This window comes from Takifugu flavidus, unplaced genomic scaffold (genome assembly GCF_003711565.1).
Source record: "Takifugu flavidus isolate HTHZ2018 unplaced genomic scaffold, ASM371156v2 ctg284, whole genome shotgun sequence".
In the NCBI taxonomy this organism is placed as follows: Eukaryota; Metazoa; Chordata; class Actinopteri; order Tetraodontiformes; family Tetraodontidae; genus Takifugu; species Takifugu flavidus.
The window spans coordinates 1-19,767 of NW_026621928.1; the positions used below are offsets into that span (position 1 = coordinate 1).

At 44.6% G+C, this 19,767-nt stretch overlaps 1 protein-coding gene and 1 long non-coding RNA gene across 4 annotated transcripts; both read left to right on the forward strand.

Moving 5' to 3' along the window:
- Positions 1-34: 34 nt before the first annotated feature.
- Positions 35-424, forward strand: LOC130520105 (uncharacterized). The gene is made up of 2 exons (XR_008948652.1): positions 35-285; positions 363-424. It is a non-coding gene; the product is annotated as an uncharacterized LOC130520105 (long non-coding RNA).
- A 588-nt stretch (positions 425-1,012) lies between these two features.
- Positions 1,013-10,393, forward strand: LOC130520106 (NACHT, LRR and PYD domains-containing protein 12-like). 3 transcript variants are annotated; one of them, XM_057023668.1, is made up of 9 exons: positions 1,013-1,524; positions 2,719-2,820; positions 3,092-3,204; positions 3,305-5,082; positions 6,010-6,186; positions 6,297-6,470; positions 6,770-6,943; positions 8,773-8,946; positions 9,857-10,393. In XM_057023668.1, the coding sequence occupies exons 4-9, from the start codon at positions 4,409-4,411 to the stop codon at positions 10,032-10,034; spliced, it is 1,551 nt and encodes a 516-aa protein (XP_056879648.1). In that variant the 5' UTR covers positions 1,013-1,524; positions 2,719-2,820; positions 3,092-3,204; positions 3,305-4,408; the 3' UTR covers positions 10,035-10,393. The 3 variants fall into 3 exon arrangements, 2 of the variants coding, with proteins under 2 accessions (XP_056879648.1, XP_056879649.1); XR_008948653.1 differs by having other exon boundaries at positions 1,014-1,524; positions 8,773-9,326; positions 9,857-9,993; XM_057023669.1 differs by lacking the exons at positions 8,773-8,946; positions 9,857-10,393 and adding an exon at positions 7,919-8,766 and having other exon boundaries at positions 1,014-1,524.
- Positions 10,394-19,767: the final 9,374 nt, after the last annotated feature.

Below are 19,767 nucleotides of genomic sequence, written 5' to 3' on the forward strand. Positions count from 1 at the left end.
GTTTAACTGCCATAAATATCATTTATGCTGTCATTTTATGTCTGTAGAATATTTTATTTAACATTGTTTATTTTTATGAATATTTAATTCCTTTATTTAACACATAATACAGGCGGAAGTGGTTTCTGTTCTTTGTTTAGTGACAGACCTTTAATGTGGTACTCCACTCCACGAACTTTTATTTGAGGTAATACTGCAAGAAGAGGAAGTTGCAGAAGACATTCTTTTTAAGACGTTTTTCTTTGCTCATGGTGGACTCATTCCCTCAGGGGTGCAGCCAGCGAGGTAATCTGTTTTTCTTATGTTGCGTCTGTACGTGTTGTATATGTGAAACCTGTTTAATTGTGTGTTGTGCTAAACAGTTCGACGGTGGTGATGGCGTTTACGGCGATGTCGTGCCAATAAATCATCTGTGTCAAAAGAACTGTGGTCGTGCTTCTCTGACGGGAGTGATAAGATGAATATACAGTGTGCACGTACGCGCACACGTGTGTATAAACACTTAATACACGCGTGTGCGTGGATGTAGACTTTTAGTACTTTGGGTTCATAGACTTTTTAGTATTTTGCAGATACGTGTCTGTATATAAACCAGATCCTCCTGTAATAAAGAACTAAAGGCTGACTGTGTCACGTGACCTGTCTCCGTCTGTGTCCGATGATGGAACCTGCCTGGAACATCTGGTCCACAGAAAAAGCAAAACAGCTCACAGAACTGGTCCAGTTTAGACCCAAAAATGACAAATAATGAAAATGTGTGACACAGTAGAAAAATGGACAAACTTTCTATTGGTCATTGACAGTTTCACTCATCGTCATCAGAATTCATCAAAAATATTTAAACCAACAAACTACACACAGAATCGCAAAGTTTAGAGCTTAAAGGGAGCGACAGGTGAAGATTTAAAGCTCAACGCAGCTGAAGAAGTTCCAAAAAGGAGAAATATCACGTGGTGCTTTACCGCCACCCGGTGGACACGCATGGAACTGCAGACAATAGTTAAACGCGCTCCGACACATTCTGACCTCTGCTGCTCCTCCTGGACTCCAGGGCTGCAGAAATATGCTGCTTTAACAAGTCTTTCAAATCTGTCAAGCATCATAAATCTTATTTATTTAACCAGGTTGAATAATGGCGGAGAATGGTGTCCGAAAAGCGTCTTTATTTTAAAGTGAACAAGAACAGTTCGGTCCGCGTTCACAGAGAGGCGGAGAGACCTCGAGAGAGTCCAAAACAAGTCCGCGAGGAAAACTCTCAAAAATAGTCAAGCCACAGAAGTCAGGGTTTGGCGATGAAAACACTCCGCCGCTGGCAGACGGGAGTTCTGTCCTTAAATCTAACGGGAGATTGAAGAGAGACCGCAGGTGCGTGTGTCTGCGGGGCCAGCTGTGGCTGATGAGCGGCTCCTCCACGCCCCCTGCAGGTAGACACCAGCAACAACGGTCCCAGAAACTGGGAACCCAACAAACCAGTTTTTCAAAGTATTCCTTTCAGACTAAGCAGGAAGACTGAAGACCGACAAGGTGAGTGGAAACGAAGAGTATTATTGAAAAGAATTGACAGTTGGGTTTGGAGATAAAATCAAGATTTGATTCAACTAGACTTCATATTTAGTTTTAGCACAAAACATCGTTATACATTATAAATTAATAGTTCTTAATTAACTTTCTTATAGTCTGGTATTAGTTATAGTTGAATAGTCTTTCTAAGTGAAGTTTAGTTTATTTTTCTGCTCTTTGCTACTGATCCTAAAATAACTTTAAACCCTCCCAGAATGCTTTAATGGTAGTAATATATACGCCATGAAGCTGTTGATTAGGTTGTAAAAGTGAAACTATTCTGTTCAGACGAAGCAGGAAGAGCAACATTTTGTGACAGGTGAAAAGCTCATCAAGTTATTAGAGTTGTTCAACAGTCCAGGTTACAGCTGGATATTTTGGTATTATTTAAGACAATAAACTTTAAAAATAATTAAATAAATCCACACAGGATCACAGGACACCAACAGGATTTTGGGTTCATGTTGCACGTTTTCTCACAGTGGTTTATTGTTCGATGTTGTGGAACCACTGTGAAAGAAATGCAGGAGTGGGTGTCATTTCTTTCATCTATTTTAAATAGAGCAGTGATCTTTGAGGACTTGGATCATAGAAATAATTGAAGAGGGGAACAAAGGAGGGAAGTTAAAAAGTCCTGACTAGCATGTTTATGTAGCACCAGATAATTTAGTGGCTGAGCTGAAGACAGTCCTTTCACCATGTTGGCCTGTGGAAAACCAGTGTTGTCGGCCCGATGGACCAGCGTCCCCGTCGTTGCCGGACCACCGTTGGCCACCAGTTGGGTTTTGGGATCAAAGTGGGGGCGTTTCCTGTATCCGGTTCTCCTCACGGATCCATGACTACAACATGTTGCTGCAAGTGCAGAGACGTTTGCTCTGGAAAGAACTTTAGAGCACATTCAGTGCTGCAGGATGAGGGGCTGGAAAAGGTGCCAGTTCTTTTCTCACTGCAGGGAACAGTTAAAAAAAGCAGCTTAAACTCTGAAAACATGAAAATGATACAGAGACATCATTGATTTATTGATTCAGTTGTTATCCAGAATGGATTAGAAATGTTCCTGTTTGATAAAAATGCAGTGAATTGGGATTATTTAACTCCAACCTCTACAGATTATTTACCTTCATCACAGTCTCATCACTATTTCTGATGTTTCCTCAGGATGGACGAGGACAGAGCAGAGTCCACAGTGCCCAGCTGTGTGTCCCTGAAGAGTGACCGGTCCAAAGATAGAATATTAAACTTCAGAAGTTCAGACAAAATGTAAGAAAACTAAAGCGTGATGATGTGTTTGTGTGGCAGCTGTTAGTCACATTAACAGCAGCAGGTTGTGAGTTTATTATTGGAGATGTTTAACACTTAAACCTCAGACAGTCATATAGTTACAGACTTAATGTGAATATTGTTGATTAGAAACAAGAATCAGGTTTTAAACTGAAAGATGAATTCAGACATAAATGCTGGAACAATATTGAGTCTTGATCAGGTTCTTTCATCCTATAAATCAAAGGACTGATAGAGATGTGTTTCATAGTGAGAGGGGGGAGCACATCCTATCAAACTGGGACCAGTCAGCTCCACCAGGAGAGTCCTCTTGTTCACAATCTGGAAGCAGATCTGGAGATGCTGAAATGAAGCCCAAACAAAGTAAAACTGTTCAATATGAGATTTAATTTGTGATGTCATGAATTTGTAGTTGTGTTGATGATTTATTATAGATGGAAATCATTGGTTTACTTATGTTCAGGAAGTGATCTGCAGGAGGTGATAGAAGGTCATAAGATCAGTCTGAAGAGAAGATGTGAACATGTGACTGAAGGAACTCATGAAGCAGGAAGTGGAACCCTGCTGAACAAGATCTACACTGAGCTCTACATCACTGAGGGACAAAGTGAGGAGGTGGACACACAACATGAGGTGAGACAGCTTGAGAGAACCTCCAAGAAGAACATCCAGGACACTCCAATCAAGTGCCAGGACATCTTCAAAGTCTTATCTGAGCAACAGAGACACATCAGAGTGGTTCTGACCAACGGTGTCGCCGGCGTTGGAAAAACCTTCTCAGTGCAGAAGTTCAGTCTGGACTGGGCAGAAGGTTTGGAGAACCAAGACATCAGTCTGGTGCTTCCGCTCTCATGCAGGGAGCTGAACTTGATCAGAGATGAGCAGCACAGTCTTCTCTCACTGCTTCATGTTTTCCATCCAACATTACAGAAGATCAGAGCAGAAGATCTGACTGTCTGGAAACTTCTGTTCATCTTTGATGGCCTGGATGAAAGCAGATTTTCACTGGGTTTCAACAAGCATCAGTCATCTCTGATGTCACACAAGTATCGTCCGTTGACGTGCTCCTGGTGAACCTCATCCAGGGGAACCTGCTTCCCTCAGCTCTCATCTGGATCACCTCCAGACCTGCAGCAGCCCATCAGATTCCTCCCTCGTGTGTTGACAGGATCACAGAAGTACGAGGCTTCACTGACTCCCAGAAGGAGGAGTACTTCAGGAGGAGGTTCAGTGATGAAGATCTGTCCAAGAGAATCATCTCACACATCAAGGCCTCCAGGAGCCTCCACATCATGTGTCTGATCCCAGTTTTCTGCTGGATCACTGCTATAGTTCTGGAGGACATGATGACCAGAGACCAGAGAGGAGAGCTGCCCAAAACCCTGACTGACCTCTACTCACACTTCCTGAGGGTTCAGATAAAGAGGAAGAAGCAGAAGTATGGAGGAAAGCAGAGACCAGAGGAACTGACTGAGGCTGATAAAGAACTCCTTCTGAAGTTGGGTCGGCTGGCGTTTGAACATCTGGAGAAAGGAAACATCATGTTCTACTCAGAAGACCTGGAGCGATGTGGACTGGACGTCTCCGAGGTGTCGGTGTACTCAGGAGTTTGACAGAGATCTTCAAGAGAGAGAGTGTGATCTTCCAGAAATCAGTCTACTGCTTTGTTCATCTGAGCATTCAGGAGTTTCTGGCTGCCGTCTACATGTTCCACCGTTACACCAGGAAAGACACAGCGGTTATAAATCAGTTCCTAAAATATTCTAAACCAATCACATCTCTTGATGACTTCCTCAGGAGAACACTAAGGAAATCTCTCAAAAGTGAAAATGGCCACCTGGACTTGTTTGTTCGCTTCCTTCATGGTCTCTCTCTGGAGTCCAATCAGAGGATCTTGGGTGGACTGTTGGATCAGAGGGACAGCCACCCAGAAACCATCCAGAAGGTCCTCAACAACCTGAAGAAGGTGAACAGTGATAAAATCTCCCCAGACAGAAGCATCAACATCTTCCACTGTCTGATGGAGATGAAGGATCAGTCAGTCCATCAGGAGATCCAAGAGTTCCTGAAGTCAGAGAAGAAATCAAAGAGGAGACTGTCAGTGATCCACTGTTCAGCTCTGGCCTACCTGCTGCAGATGTCAGAGGAGGTTCTGGATGAGCTGGACCTGCTGCAGTACAACACCTCAGTGGAGGGACGACGTCGCCTGATTCCAGCTGTGAGGAACTGCAGGAAGTTCGTGTAAGTAAAGATTTTTGGGGCCGGACATCGGCGTTTAAATCAAGCGAGTGGATCATGTCAGGTAGCAATACCCCCTCCAGTGGTCATTCCTTCAATTCTTTATCTCCATTGCAGCGTCCATAAATTAAAAACAACAACAATTCATCCAGAAATGTTCAACACTGGCTGGATATAAGTTCAAAGGTCAATCCAGACAAACCAACATAAGGCAGGAATAATAGGAGCCACAAGTTAACTGACTATCATGAAATTACTGTCATGTCATTAGATCACTTTTGTTTGTTTGTATACATCGTATTCAAACGACAGAAAAACACATTTTAACTAATGACACGTGACTATTTTGCTTCATTTGTTCAACGTAAAAACAGCCGGCCTCGTTGGTTTAAATGGGTGTTTTAGGTCTTTGTGGCGGTTCCGTTTGGAGCCTTTATGTGACCCACAAAGTTGTTTGAGCCTTTCCACACCCGTTAGGTGGCAACTTCATCACTAGCAACAAAAGGTGCAGTGAAAATGATTTGAAGGGAAACAGGCAGATAGAACAGAAGCTGAGGGCAATCGATGCAACCAGAGACTCTGATGTCATCGATCGGATCGCTGAATTAAGACTTGACGCACCATCGTACAAATTGGATGAAATGCAAAATATCCAAAGAGCCGATAGACAGATAAAAAGGTGCACGTTTCTTTAAACCATTTGCTATAATCATTTTAAATATTGAGTAATTATGAGCTGTTCTAAAATAAGACAAATGTTAAGAATAATTCAGTTGCATTTCAGATCTGATGGTCGTTCAAACTGTTGCTCTACGGTGTTGAATTTAGCTTTTCCAGGAAATGAGCTACATTTGTGTTGAGGTAGATTCTCAGATAAGTTGATTAGAAATCCCAAAGTTTGACTCACTATTTTTGTTTCATACACAACAGGCTGGCTGATAGTTTTCTTTCAACGAGTCATTGGGAAGTTGTGGCCTCAGCAATGATGTCAAACCCTTCTCATCTACGGGAGCTGAGCTTAAGCAGGAACAAAAGCCTGACAAATGCCGGCATAAAGTTACTGTCTTCTGCAATGATGCATCCAAACTGCAGACTGGAGACGCTCAGGTCAGGAGGCCTCTGTTGGTCTTTTCTAAATTTCTTTACATTTTCTGCTTTTCTCTTCATTTTCAGATTTAGAAATGTGTTTTTATTTGCCCCATTTATTCCTTTTCCAGGCTGTCACACGGCAGTTTATCAGAGATCCGCTGTGGCTCTCTGGCCTCGGCGCTGAGGTCCAATCCCTCCCATCTGAGGGTTCTGGAGCTGAGCTACATCAGTCTAGAGGATTCTGGGATGAAGCTGCTCTGTTCTGGACTGGAGAGTCTAAACTGTCAGCTGGAGACTCTCAGGTCAGCTTCCTTTTATCTTCGACATAACTAAACAATGAAAGGCTTCAAGATAAACTCCATTGACTTTTGGAGAAGAGAAGTGTAGTATGAGTATAAATGAGCCATTGAAAGTTAATTTTATAGATACTTTTTAACTATGTTGTTGCTGTAATATCCCAGTTTATCAGTGGGGCCAGAGCTCTCCTGACTCCAAGGGCCCTGATTAAATAATGAAATAAAATGAAATAATGATTTTGAGCAAGTGTAACATGACTTTTCCTCCAATAAGAGATCATTTCTTGCCATGATTCCTTATCCAGACTGAGTGACTGCTGGTTATCAGAGATCAGCTGTGACTCTCTGGCCTCGGCCCTGAGGTCCAATCCCTCCCATCTCAGAGAACTGGACCTGAGTTGGAACCAGCTGAAGGATCCAGGAGTGAAGCTGCTCTGTGGTGCTCTCCAGGATCCTCTCTGTGAGCTGGAGACGCTCAGGTCAGTCAGAGATGATCCAGTACTTTCCCAGGTGTAACTAGTTAGACAATAACTGTTTCCATGTTTGATCTTTGTTATAAACGTAGTGTTACAGTTCTCAGAAAAAAGACCACACAGGACAGATTTGCAGTATTAAATTGGTTGTGGAAATCTGTCCCATGTGAGGATGGTCATCAATGACTAGAAAGGAAGTATCAGTTGTAGATTTGTCTTGTTTTATTTTAGGCTGGCCACAAAACCGCCCAAACATTCAGACCAATCAAAAATGGTTCTTCCTGTCTTTTAAAGATCAGAAGGAAAACTAGAAAACCCCAAAAAGAAAGCTGCTGCAGTGTGCCATGCCCCTTCTCTCCTGAGAAAAGCCATCCCAAAAAAGAGAAAAGCCCAAGTGTGAAGTGAGCACCCTGTTAAACCTTGGTACCGAAAGCCTGCAGTCATTCTCATCTTAGGTGGCTTCATTCCAGCCAGAAGCCCAAACCTGCCTCCCTCTTAAAGGGGCAGCAGGTCAGTCCAACCACAGAAACCTTCATGAAGATCTGAAGCTTTCAGCATCCACAATTGTTGCACCTCACTTCCATTGGAGTCCAAATCAGAAGTCAACAAGTTGATTCTACACTGATTCTACACAATGCAACCATTTTAAAAAGGTTTCCATCCATAAGTTTTCACACATTTTTATATAAATCTGTTTGTTCATTGCCCCCTTCTGTTATAATGATCATTAAAGAAAATGACCTTATTGAGTTTTTCTCCTCACAAATATGACTTTCTATGAACGATGCAATAAATGCAGCTTGCAATCTAAGACAATATGGAAGTATGTGTATATAATAGTAGTGGAAGTAGCTCATAAAATAATACATTTGCTCTTCTCATTGAATCTTTCTATGTTATTAAAGAAAAACCTGCTCTTAGTCAACAACATCTAAGACATCAACCAAAAATCCTAATTTTCTAAAATCTAATATAAAACAGTAGAGAAGACTCTTTCTGCAGAGACCCTGGTGGCAGGAATGCAGAAGTATCACCTGCTCAACTTGGAAGGTGGAGCAGAAACCACCAGCTGAGAAGGTCCTCAGCGAGAGGAAGTGGTGGAGAACCATGAAACTTGCTAAGCTCCACCTCAGCTCCAGAGACGGGCTGAGCTGGAGCTGTGGCACCAGGTATCGCCCAGAAGAGCCTCCAACAAACAAGCTCTTCTCTTGGGAGGAGAGGGCTTTGAATCTCAGCTCAGTGTGCTTGTCTCTAGTAGGTGGCAGCTGCACCTTTTCCTGAGGTCCTAGTTGATGCCCTGAGGGGAATTGATGCTCCTGCAATGTTTTCTGGCAGCATTGAGCTTGCAGTGGGGCAATCAAACACACTGTGGGGTGGCTCTCTTTCCTTCTCTCATCTGGAGAACAAGTGACAGCAGCTGCCAATCATTGTTGGAGAACTGTGCAGTCAGGGGAACGATGCGTCCAGACTATAGCCACCCTTCCAGCATCCAGCAGTGTCTCAAACCTTTGATTTGGTTTCACCAGAGAGTGTAGGGATTGCAGGGTCGCTGCAGCATCGCCCACAAGCTATCAGGAGTGGGTCGCTTTGTCCCAACTCCTGACAAGAGTTGAGTGCTATTGAGAAATGTGGTCTCACAAACTTGGAAGGTATTTTGACCCACACACACTTTACATACGCTGTAGATCTTGTCCAACCGCCCTGAAAGAACCCAAAATAGGAACATACGGCAGATAAGCCGGTGCAGGACCAGAGGTTTGTTGCTTGTAAGCTGTGTTTTGTTCTGGTACATGTTGATTTTTATTTGTCTTCTCTCAAAATAATTGTTATTTTAGTCTATGGGACTGCAGTTTATCCAAGACCAGCTGTGATTCTGTGGCCTCGGCTCTGAAGTCCAACCTCTCCCATCTGAGGGTTCTGGACCTGAGCTTCAACACGTTGCAGGATTCAGGAGTGAAGCGGCTCTGTTCTGGACTGGAGAGTCCAAACTGTAAACTGGAGAGGCTCAGGTCAGTCTTCATTTTTCTACCTATATACCAGCTGCTAAGATGGTGAAGTGAGGCTGTTCTCAACACTGCTGTGATGCACCACATTAAAAAAATTCCTTGGAATATCGTGAATTCAGGTCTGACCCAACTAAGAACTAACGTAGGTTTAGTACTGACGCAGATAACATGCAGACCTGCACCGTATAACCTCATCCTGCATTTTTCAGCTTGATTAAGTGCAGTTTATCAGAGATCAGCTGTGGCTCTCTGGCCTCGGCGCTGAGGTCCAATCGCTCCCATCTCAGAGAACTGGACCTGGGTGGGAACCAGCTGCAGGATTCAGGAGTGAAGCTGCTCTGTGGTTTTCTCCACTTTCCAAACTGCCGACTGGAAACTCTGAGGTAAACACCATTCTCAAAAATTTCCATTATTCCATCCAAGGGTCCTCACACTTTCTGAGTGTGTGTGTTGTGCCCAGTTCCTTCAGGAGGGAGGGCCACACGGGGACCACTTAATCATGATAAATTGATTTAAGGACAATGAAAAAGCCGACAGATGGTAACCAAAATTAGACAAAACTAGGTGAGGGTGCCTGGTAGACACCAGCCAACGAGGAGGGAGATGGTGAGGGAGACAGGAAGTCATCTAAGACAGGTTGTGCCTTTAAAGATGAGCCACAGGTGAGATGGATCCCATGATGAGATGGGAGGGAAAGAGGTGGGAGAACCTGGGAAGAGTGAGGGCCAGAACAATATATATTCTCCTTTGGAACAGTGCAAACCGGAGAGGTTGGAATTGTGGTAATTACATATTACTATCATTTTTTAACCTGTAACTAAATTAAATATTTACAGATCATGCCTTTGATTAACCTTTCAGATGAATACCGGTTTCACTTATAACCTTATAAAAGCTTTCCTTCTTTATTTAGATTAAGTGGCTGCAGTTTATCAGAGATCAGCTGTGGCTCTCTGGCCTCGGCGCTGAGGTCCAATCCCTCCCATCTCAGAGAACTGGACCTGAGTCAGAACCAGCTGCAGGATTCAGGAGTGGAGCTGCTCTGTGGTTTTCTCCACTTTCCAAACTGCCGACTGGAAACTCTGAGGTAAACACCATTCTCAAAAATGTCCATTATTCCATCCGAGGGTCCTCACACTTTCTGAGTGTGTGTGTTGTGCCCAGTTCCTTCAGGAGGGGGGGCCACACGGGGACCACTTATTCATGATAAATTGATTTAAGGACAATGAAAAAGCTGACAGATGGTAACCAAAATTAGACAAAACTAGGTGAGGGTGCCTGGTAGACACCAGCCAACGAGGAGGGAGATGGTGAGGGAGACAGGAAGTCATCTAAGACAGGTTGTGCCTTTAAAGATGAGCCACAGGTGAGATGGATCTCCATGATGAGATGGGAGGGAAAGAGGTGGGAGAACCTGGGAAGAGTGAGGGCCAGAACAATATATATTCTCCTTTGGAACAGTGCAAACCTGAGAGGTTGGAATTGTGGTAATTACATATTACTATCATTTTTTAACCTGTAACTAAATTAAATATTTACAGATCATGCCTTTGATTAACCTTTCAGATGAATACTGGTTTCACTTATAACCTTACCTTATAAAAGTTTCCCTTCTTTATTTAGATTATGGTGCTGCAGTTTATCAGAGATCAGCTGTGACTCTCTGGCCTCGGCGCTGAGGTCCAATACCTCCCATCTCAGAGAACTGGACCTGAGTGGAACCAGCTGCAGGGTTCAGGAGTGAAGCTGCTGTCTGATCTCGTAGAGAATCCACACTATGGGCTGAAGACATTGAGACAGTAGCTGGTTGTAGCCAGTCAACTCCCGCTCATCTGCTGCATCACTCACTGACCACTGGTGAAGAACATCTGTGGAAACATCTGCCGTCTACTCCCTCCATAGATGAAAAATTCAGTTTTTAAAAAGCGCTGGTGGACTTTCAGGAGATCAGTCGATGGTCGACAAAGCAGAAGCAGCTTCGTGTGGGACCCATAATGCCTGGCATGCATAGGGACATGGACCCCCCCATTCTCTTATTTAATTTATTTATTTTTGTTATTTTGCATGTAATGTTTTAGTGTGTTGCTGGTGGTTAAAATGAGTGAGGCTCACGCAGGCATTTTTGGGGCAGCTTCGGGGTCTTCGGGGGAAAAAGAGCGCGCAGATTTTTCGAGAAGACCGGGGGTGAAGCATTAGACAGGACGGTAGGCTCCACAATGTGTGACTGTATTGACCGCTAGATTAAAGTTATAAAAAGAACCCACCTATGCACGCCTGGACATTCAATTATTGTAGCCAAGTGTGCAACAAATATTGGAGGCACCGCTGGGATTAATTAACGTCGAGTTAAGTGTGACGAGAACGCGCACAGAGAGCTTGGAGTGATGACGACGGGAACGCACAGCTTCGGAGGCGCGGCGGCCTCCGACATGCAGGATCTTGAGGAGCTGGCAGACACAGTGTCACGGAGACTATGGCTGCTGCAACTGGATCAGCTGAAAGAGGTGTGTGTCTTGGCCAAGATCTCATGTGGAAATGTCACAACAAGACGGGCGTTAATCAGTCGGATCATAGAGTCTTTGGACAGTACTATTAATACAGAAGAGGAGGATGTTGCTTTGTATTTTCTCAAGAACATATTAAAATCAGTGGAACAGATTAAAGAAACTGATGAAGACACAGAGACAGATGAAAATGCAGAGAACACAGAACAAGATATCCAGCAAATGGCAACAGAAATGAGCCTAGCAGAGAAGTATTCACAGCTACAGAAGAACAGTCAAGCTCTGCAAGATGAAGTGAGGAGGTTGAGTGAGAGAGTGAACAGTGCATCACCGAACCTACCACCAGCTCCACAAGTTGTGCCACCTGCAGCTGTGAACAGACTCCCAGAAGTGACAATAAGGAAAGATTTCAAGATTTGTGGTCAGATAGGGGAAAGGGGGCAGAAAGACCGGCTCTCGTACACAAACCTTATGCATCAGATTGACAGAGGCCTTAGTAGGGGACACAGCGAGGCTGAAGTTGTGGAGGCGGTGGTCAAGTCAATCAGCCCAGGTTTGGCTATTCGAGATATGCTTGAAATAAAAAGTGACCTCACCCTTACCCAGTTAAAGACCATACTAAAGGGACACTTCAAAGAGGACAGTTCAATAGACTTGTATCACCGACTAGTCAACATGACACAGGACAGTCGTGAGTCACCCCAAAACTTCCTGTTTAGAGCCATTGAGTTAAAAGAGAGACTTTTGCTCGCTTCAAGAGAGGTCGGGTCAGATGAACAGTATAGTCCTGAGCTTATTCAGAAGAAATTCTTGAGGTCAGTTAGTACTGGATTATTAAGTGACCACATTAAGTTCCAGCTTAAACCCTTTCTTGATGACCTGACAGTGACGGATGAGGTACTCATTGACAAGATGAACGAAGCAGCTAGTGTTGAGTCAGAGAGACAGTCCAAGCAGAGAAAGAACATCACTGGCAAAGTGCCAAAAGTGAATGAGCTACGAACAGACATGAGAGATAGTCAGTGTCAGGATGTAGCTGAGGCTAGAGTCGGAAATCGAGAGCAATCAGCTGAAGTTATGAAGCCTAAAAGCCGTAAAGCACCTGTTTTAGCTAAAGAGGGAGAATCGGAGCTTTATGAGACAGTCAAGTTGCTTAGAGAAGAAATGGCTGAAATCAGGAAAAGCTTAGCTAACCCCAAGGGACCTGCCCACCAAACTAAAACAAGTGCTAAGAGAGGATGTGGGGTGTGTAAAGAGCAAGGATTAGGTGACCAGTGTGGACACTGTTTCAAGTGTGGACAGTCAGGGCATTTTTCTAGAGGCTGTAGAAGACAAAGATTGGTAGAGAGATCTGACAGCATGAGGGTGACAATGCAGACTGCCGGGCCCCAGACACCATCAACATCGAGCCAACCAGGAACAGATGACCGGGTGCACGGACTTCTATGTGACCGCATCAGGCAGCTGGAGGCGGAGCTTGAGAGGGGTCGGGAGGCCCGACAGACGGTGAGTGCCACTTATGCCAGCCATCTCTCCCTACATCGTCAAGCTAAGCTTAAGGCCCTCATTGGAAAAAAATGCATCGTGAATTGTTTCTTTGATGGAGTAGCAACAACCGCCCTGTGGGACACGGGTTCACAAGTAACCATCATCAATGAGAGTTGGAGGAGATCCTGCCTTTCACACACCACACTTCGCAGCATGGATGAGCTTCTTGAAGAGAATGAGACTCTTGTTGGTAGAGCTGCAAACCAGACACCCATACCTTTTGCAGGCTGGGTTGAACTGACATTTGAGCTAGGGTCAAACAGAGGTCCACGGCCAGAGCTACATGTGCCAGTCCTAGTCTCCAACGAGCCAGGGGTAGCAGAGCCACCAATTATTGGCTATAATGTCATTGAGCTCATAGTGAAGAATGGGATGGAGCAGCACCCAGAAGTTACACCTGCTGTTGTGAGTGATGCTTTCTCCATCGACTGTAAGAAGACAAACATGCTGATTCAGCTGGTGCAGAGCCACGACAAGCATGACAAGGAGGGTGTGGTGAAAGTGGGAGGACAAAAGACAGTAATTCCAGCCGGGCAGACAAGAGAAATCAACTGTAGTGTAAGGACTGGTCCCCTTTCCACAAAACAGGAAGTCTTGTTCGAGCCAGACGAGATCCAAAAATGGCCCGAAGGTCTGACCATTCCAGAGACTGTTATCTGCCTGTCTAAAGGAAACTGGTCCAAAGTTGCAATCCCTGTCACTAATGATAGTAACTATAACATCATTCTAACACCTCGCACCATTCTGGGTCATGTCCAGCAAGTCAAGTCGATCTACCAGGCTGATGTAAGGCCAGCCTGCACCAATGAGAACACCACTGACACAGCGAGTACAGGTGAAAAGACAGACGTAAAGCTCGTCGTGTTGAGAGTCAGGAAGAGGATCAAAGACAGCAGGACACACAGAAACATGAGTCATGGGATCCTCCAGTACCAATTGATCATCTGTTACCAGGTCAACAACAGAAAGTGAAAAAGATGCTACGAGAAGAGTGTAATGCATTCTCAAAGGATGAGAACGATGTTGGGTGCATTCCATCTCTGCAGCTGAAAATCAGACTGAGTGACACGACTCCTGTGCGACGCACCTACACCTCAGTTCCAAAACCGCTGCACAAAGAGGTGAAGGAATATCTGGAGGACCTGCTGAATAGAGGATGGATTAGAAAATCCAGGTCTTCATACTCTTCACCGATTGTCTGTGTACGTAAGAAGGATGGAAGTCTACGTTTATGTGTGGATTACAGGGAGCTAAACCAGAAATCCATTCCTGACCGACACCCCATCCCTCGAGTACAAGACCTGCTGAACAGCTTGAGCGGAAGTGTGTGGTTTTCAGTGCTGGACCAGGGCAAGGCATACCACCAGGGTTTCCTGGAGGAAAGTAGCAGACCACTCACAGCTTTTATAACACCATGGGGTTTGTACGAGTGGGTCCGGATTCCCTTCGGCCTGTCCTCAGCCCCAGCAGAGTTCCAGCGCAGCATGGAGGAATGTCTCACAGGTCTGAGAGACGTGTCATCACAGCCGTATTTAGATGACAACCTCGTCCACAGTAAAACCTTCGAGGAGCATCTAAATGACATGAGGGAGGTGCTACGTCGTTATCAGGCACACGGAGTAAAGCTAACAGCTAAGAAGTGTGAAGTGTTTAGAGACCAGGTGAAATTTCTTGGGAAGATTGTATCAGGAGATGGCTACTGCATGGACCCAGCTGAGATAGCACCCGTGCAAGCACTCAAAGGTCGCAAACCTGAGACAGTTGGAGACCTGAGGAAGATGTTGGGATTCCTGTCCTACTACCGCCAATACATTCCTAACTTCTCACGCATTGCAAAGCCTTTGTACAGCCTGCTGTCCACTGATAAGACCCCAGGTAGTAAAGTCAAAGAGTCAAAAGTAAACAGGAGCAGGGGAAAGCAGAAAAAGTCAGATCAGTCACCCTCAAGCCAGCGAATCATCTGGACAGAAAAACACCAAGAAGTGCTTTGCCAGCTTTTGGAGTACCTGCTGAGTCCACCGCTCCTGGGTTACCCCGATTTTGAAGAGCCCTTTGTGCTTCACTGTGATGCCTCACAGGAGGGACTCGGCGCAGTACTGTACCAGAGACAACGAGGCAGGTTGGTTGTTATCGGTTATGGCTCAAGGACACTAACAGCTCCAGAAAAGAACTACCATCTCCACTCTGGAAAGCTGGAGTTTTTGGCCATGAAGTGGGCCATCTGTGAAAGATTTCGGGAGTATCTTTACTATGCGCCTTCATTCACTGTCTACACCGATAATAATCCTTTAACCTACGTCCTCACAACAGCGAAGCTAAACGCCACGACTCACAGGTGGATTGCTGAGTTAGCAGACTTTAACTTTTCCATCAAGTACAGGCCGGGGAAAGCGAATGGAGACGCTGATGGCTTATCACGTATGCCGCTGGATATGGAGCAGTACATGGAAACCTGCTCACAGGAAATGGAGCCAGAGGTAATCACAACAGTCACGCAGACACTCCAACTAGATTTTTATGAGCGTGAGCCCTGGATGTGTCCAGCCACAATCACTGCAGCAAGTACTGATGTAGAATGTGAAAGAGTAGCCTCACCAGTGAAAGAGATCAGCATTGAGACACTAAAAAAAGCACAAGAAGAGGACCCTGTCATTGGAAAGGTGAGAGAGTTCGTCATCAAAGGACAGTGGCCACGTCTGAGAGACAGGCAAGACAGCATTTCCGCTCTCATAAGAGAGAAGACCAAACTGTATGTTAACAAAGATGGCATCCTGTACAGAAAATCGGTGACCAGAAATCAACTAGTATTACCCAAAGTATTCCATCCACTGATTTACAAAGAGTTGCATGAGGAGATGGGACACCTCGGAGTTGAGCGAACACTGAATCTGATCCGTGATCGATTTTACTGGCCGCACATGCAGAGAGACGTGGACCATTATGTGACCAAAGTGTGTAGCTGCTTGAAACGGAAACGCCCAAACAAGCCAACCAGAGCACCGCTGGTTAGTATAGTGACCACATACCCATTTGAAATGGTGTCAATTGACTACCTGCATCTGGAGAGCTGTAAGGGAGGGTATGAGTATATTTTGGTGGTAGTAGACCATTTCACTCGCTTTGCCCAGGCGTATGCTTGCACCAACAAGTCAGCAAAGACAGCGGCTGAGAAGATCTTTGGAGACTTTGTACTCAAGTTCGGCTTTCCTTCGAAACTGCACCATGATCAAGGTAGGGAGTTTGAGAATAAGCTGTTCTCTAAGCTCGAAGAATACAGTGGCATCCAAGGCTCCCACACAACACCTTACCATGCAGCAGGAAACGGTCAGGCTGAGAGATTGAATAGAACACTGCTGTCCATGCTAAGAACTCTGTCAGACGAAGCAAAGGCAGATTGGAAGAGCTCCTTAGCCAAAGTGGTGCACGCATACAACTGTACACGCAGTGAAGCGACAGGATACGCTCCATACTACCTTCTGTATGGGAGAAACCCCCGACTACCTGTTGACATCATGTTCGGTCTGACTCCAAGTGACCAGAGCGCATCTCACAGTGACTATGCCAGCAAATGGAGAAGTCGGATGCAAGAGGCATACAGGATAGCATCACAGACCGCTCAGAGTCACCAAAGTAGAGCAAAGAAGTTGTATGACAAGAAAACACATGGAGTTGAGCTTCAGCCAGGGTGTCGAGTGCTGGTGAGAAACGTCAGGGACAGAGGAGGACCAGGAAAACTCAGATCTTACTGGGAGGAAAAAGTTCATATTGTGATCGAGAGAAAGCACAAAGATAGTCCTGTGTATGTTGTGAGACCAGAGAAAGGAGTGGGTAGGACTAGAGTTCTTCACAGGAACTTGTTATTGCCCTGTGACTTCCTGCCCATGGAAGAAGACAAGTTTGAAAGAAGAAAGGCAAAGACAAAGTCGAACACAGTCAAAAGAAGACGACGTCAGGAAGTGCAGAACGACGGAGAGTCTGAGAGCAGTTCAGATGATGAAAACAACTGGAGATTTATCACCACACATCCGAGAGAGCCGTGTGACTGTGTCAGGAGTCAGCTGAGAGCTAGTGCTGAGGAATTCCAGCCCCAAGCAGCTGAGAGACAACCGGAACAAGACGAGGGAGGTGAACAGCTGGACAGAGAGGATGACATTAAAATGGAGTCAGAGGTGGAGGACAGGGGAGATGCAGAGGCTGAGCAGGTTGAGTCTTCTGATGAAGCAGACGAGATGAACTCTGAAGAGAGGGTGTCAGCTGATGAAGAGGACGAGAGGGACCCTGAGTTGCAGCCAGCTCCCACAAGAAAATATCCTTTACGACACAGACAGCCACCTAAGACACTCACTTACAAAACATTAGGTCAACCATCTGTCACACGTGGGGATGAATGATGTTGTAAAAGTTGATGTGCAGGTGTGAAGACAAGTTCATAGTCACATGTTGAGTTCATTGTTGTGACAAAGTAAGAAGAGAAGTGAGTTCACAGGAAGGTTTTCAAGTTAAGTAAAAACTCTGAGTTTTGTAAGAGGTTTATTCACTTTCAGTTCATGAGATTAGTACCAGGAAGTAGACCGCAAACATATAAGGACACTGAGAAGTAGGTTATGCCTACAGTGTAAATGTGGGTTTAAATGGGTTATGGGCAGAAGTATGGTTATTACCTTTCAGTCAAAGATTCAGATCCTACACAAATGGTGGAGTAGCATTTCAGATGTCACCTGGCCAGTGATGTCTGTTGCTTCCTCATGGCATGAAGAGGGAGATGCATGTCATGTTATGAACTGTTGCTATACAGAAGGAATCTTCTACAGACTGACTCCCAATAATCTGCCTCCAGAACTCATCAGTTGAGGACTACGACCTCTGGGAAACTCGGAATGTCGAGACGACATTTATATTGGAGGGGAGAGTGTGGGACCCATAATGCCTGGCATGCATAGGGACATGGACCCCCCCATTCTCATATTTAATTTATTTAATTTTTGTTATTTTGCATGTAATGTTTTAGTGTGTTGCTGGTGGTTAAAATGAGTGAGGCTCACGCAGGCATTTTTGGGGCAGCTTCGGGGTCTTCGGGGGAAAAAGAGCGCGCAGATTTTTCGAGAAGACCGGGGGTGAAGCATTAGACAGGACGGTAGGCTCCACGTTGTGTGACTGTATTGACCGCTAGATTAAAGTTATAAAAAGAACCCACCTATGCACGCCTGGACATTCAATTATTGTAGCCAAGTGTGCAACATTCGCCTTGAAGTTAAATTAGTTCCTGGTATCACACAATGCATCTTTATAAAGTTCTAAATGGCTCCTCGGCCACTCTTATAAGCATGGAAACATCTCTTAATTGTCTCTTCAAATGTCTGTATTATACGTTATTATTTCAGAATCTTTCGGTTTAGTATTTACTGTCTCTGTGACATGGAGCATTGGAATATTTCAGCTGCAGCCAGCAAAAACCCATCAGAATGATGGCTATCGGTGGGAACCGCAGGTCATTTGACTTTAGTCAGTCTGTTAAATGTTATAGGATTTATTGCAATCTAATAAAAACAAATAATAAATGTGGGAAATAGGAAATAAAAAGAAGCAAAATGACCAAATAAATCTCCCATGAATACTGTAAATTTAAAGATGTCAAGAATGGAATATCAGCTTAAATTTAATCAAACATAAAGTGAAAAGGCCTCCTTTAAGTTTACTGCAAAAACACAAAATCAAGAGCGACACGCGCCAAAAACGTCTCATTCTCTCTTCTGTCTCCACTCATTCTTTTATATTCTCTTAAGATAATGGGGACGGGGTCGTGTGACAACCTAATTGGGGACTATATTTTTGTTGCAAGAACTTTGGCTCTTCAGAAGTTTCTATGTTGGCTTCCACAGATTGTGCATCCACTAGAAACTCAGTGTTTTTGAGGAACTACCAGGAGTGGCTGGAGTGGAGGCCAATGACGCTATAGCTACATATAGCTACATATAGATCACCCTGATCCTCAACCCAAAAGACCACCAGTTGGCGCAGCAATACTAAAGATAGGAGGTTGTGGTCGTTGTGCAGACGCGGAGTGATATCACGCACAAACGTGCCCTATGCAGCCTCAGTTACGGGTGCTATTTCTGTATTTAACACATACATCAGGCGCTCCGGATTATAGGGGGCGGGCATGGTAAAACATACCGCTACCATAGCTTAAAACAGGCATGCTAGTGCGTATTTAGCAATTTTGCAAAAGCCGGCAGGTCGAACAACCGACAAAAATGTTTCCAAAATTAAAATTTTCGTATTTTTCGTATTTTGTTATTAAGCCCCGGAGGGCTGAAGCAGGACCGCTGTTAAAAATGTATCAGTCCACGCTTCCAGTTCTGAATTTTCACAATTTCTTATTCTGTCAGGCTGTTTTTAAACCTTTGGCAACATAAATTAAAGTACTCAACTGGTATTATGTCAGGCTGGTTTACATCCCATTAAAGAAGCCAGCAGAAATAAAGCACAACAGTTACACAGACTACGCAAAATAATATAGAGGATATAAAAAACAGTGTTGAGATGGGTTTGTGTCACTTTAGTAAAATCAAAGCATTTTTCTTTATGTGCCAGCAATGAACACAATCTAAGACAGGGGTGGGCAAACATTTTGATTCGTGGGCCACAATGGGTTCTAACATTTGACAGAGGGGCCGGACCAGGAGCAGATGGATGGATGGAGTGCTTTGGTAACCTCACCTCATTGGAGAAGAAATATGGAGAAAACATGTGCTTTAATTTCAAATGAAAA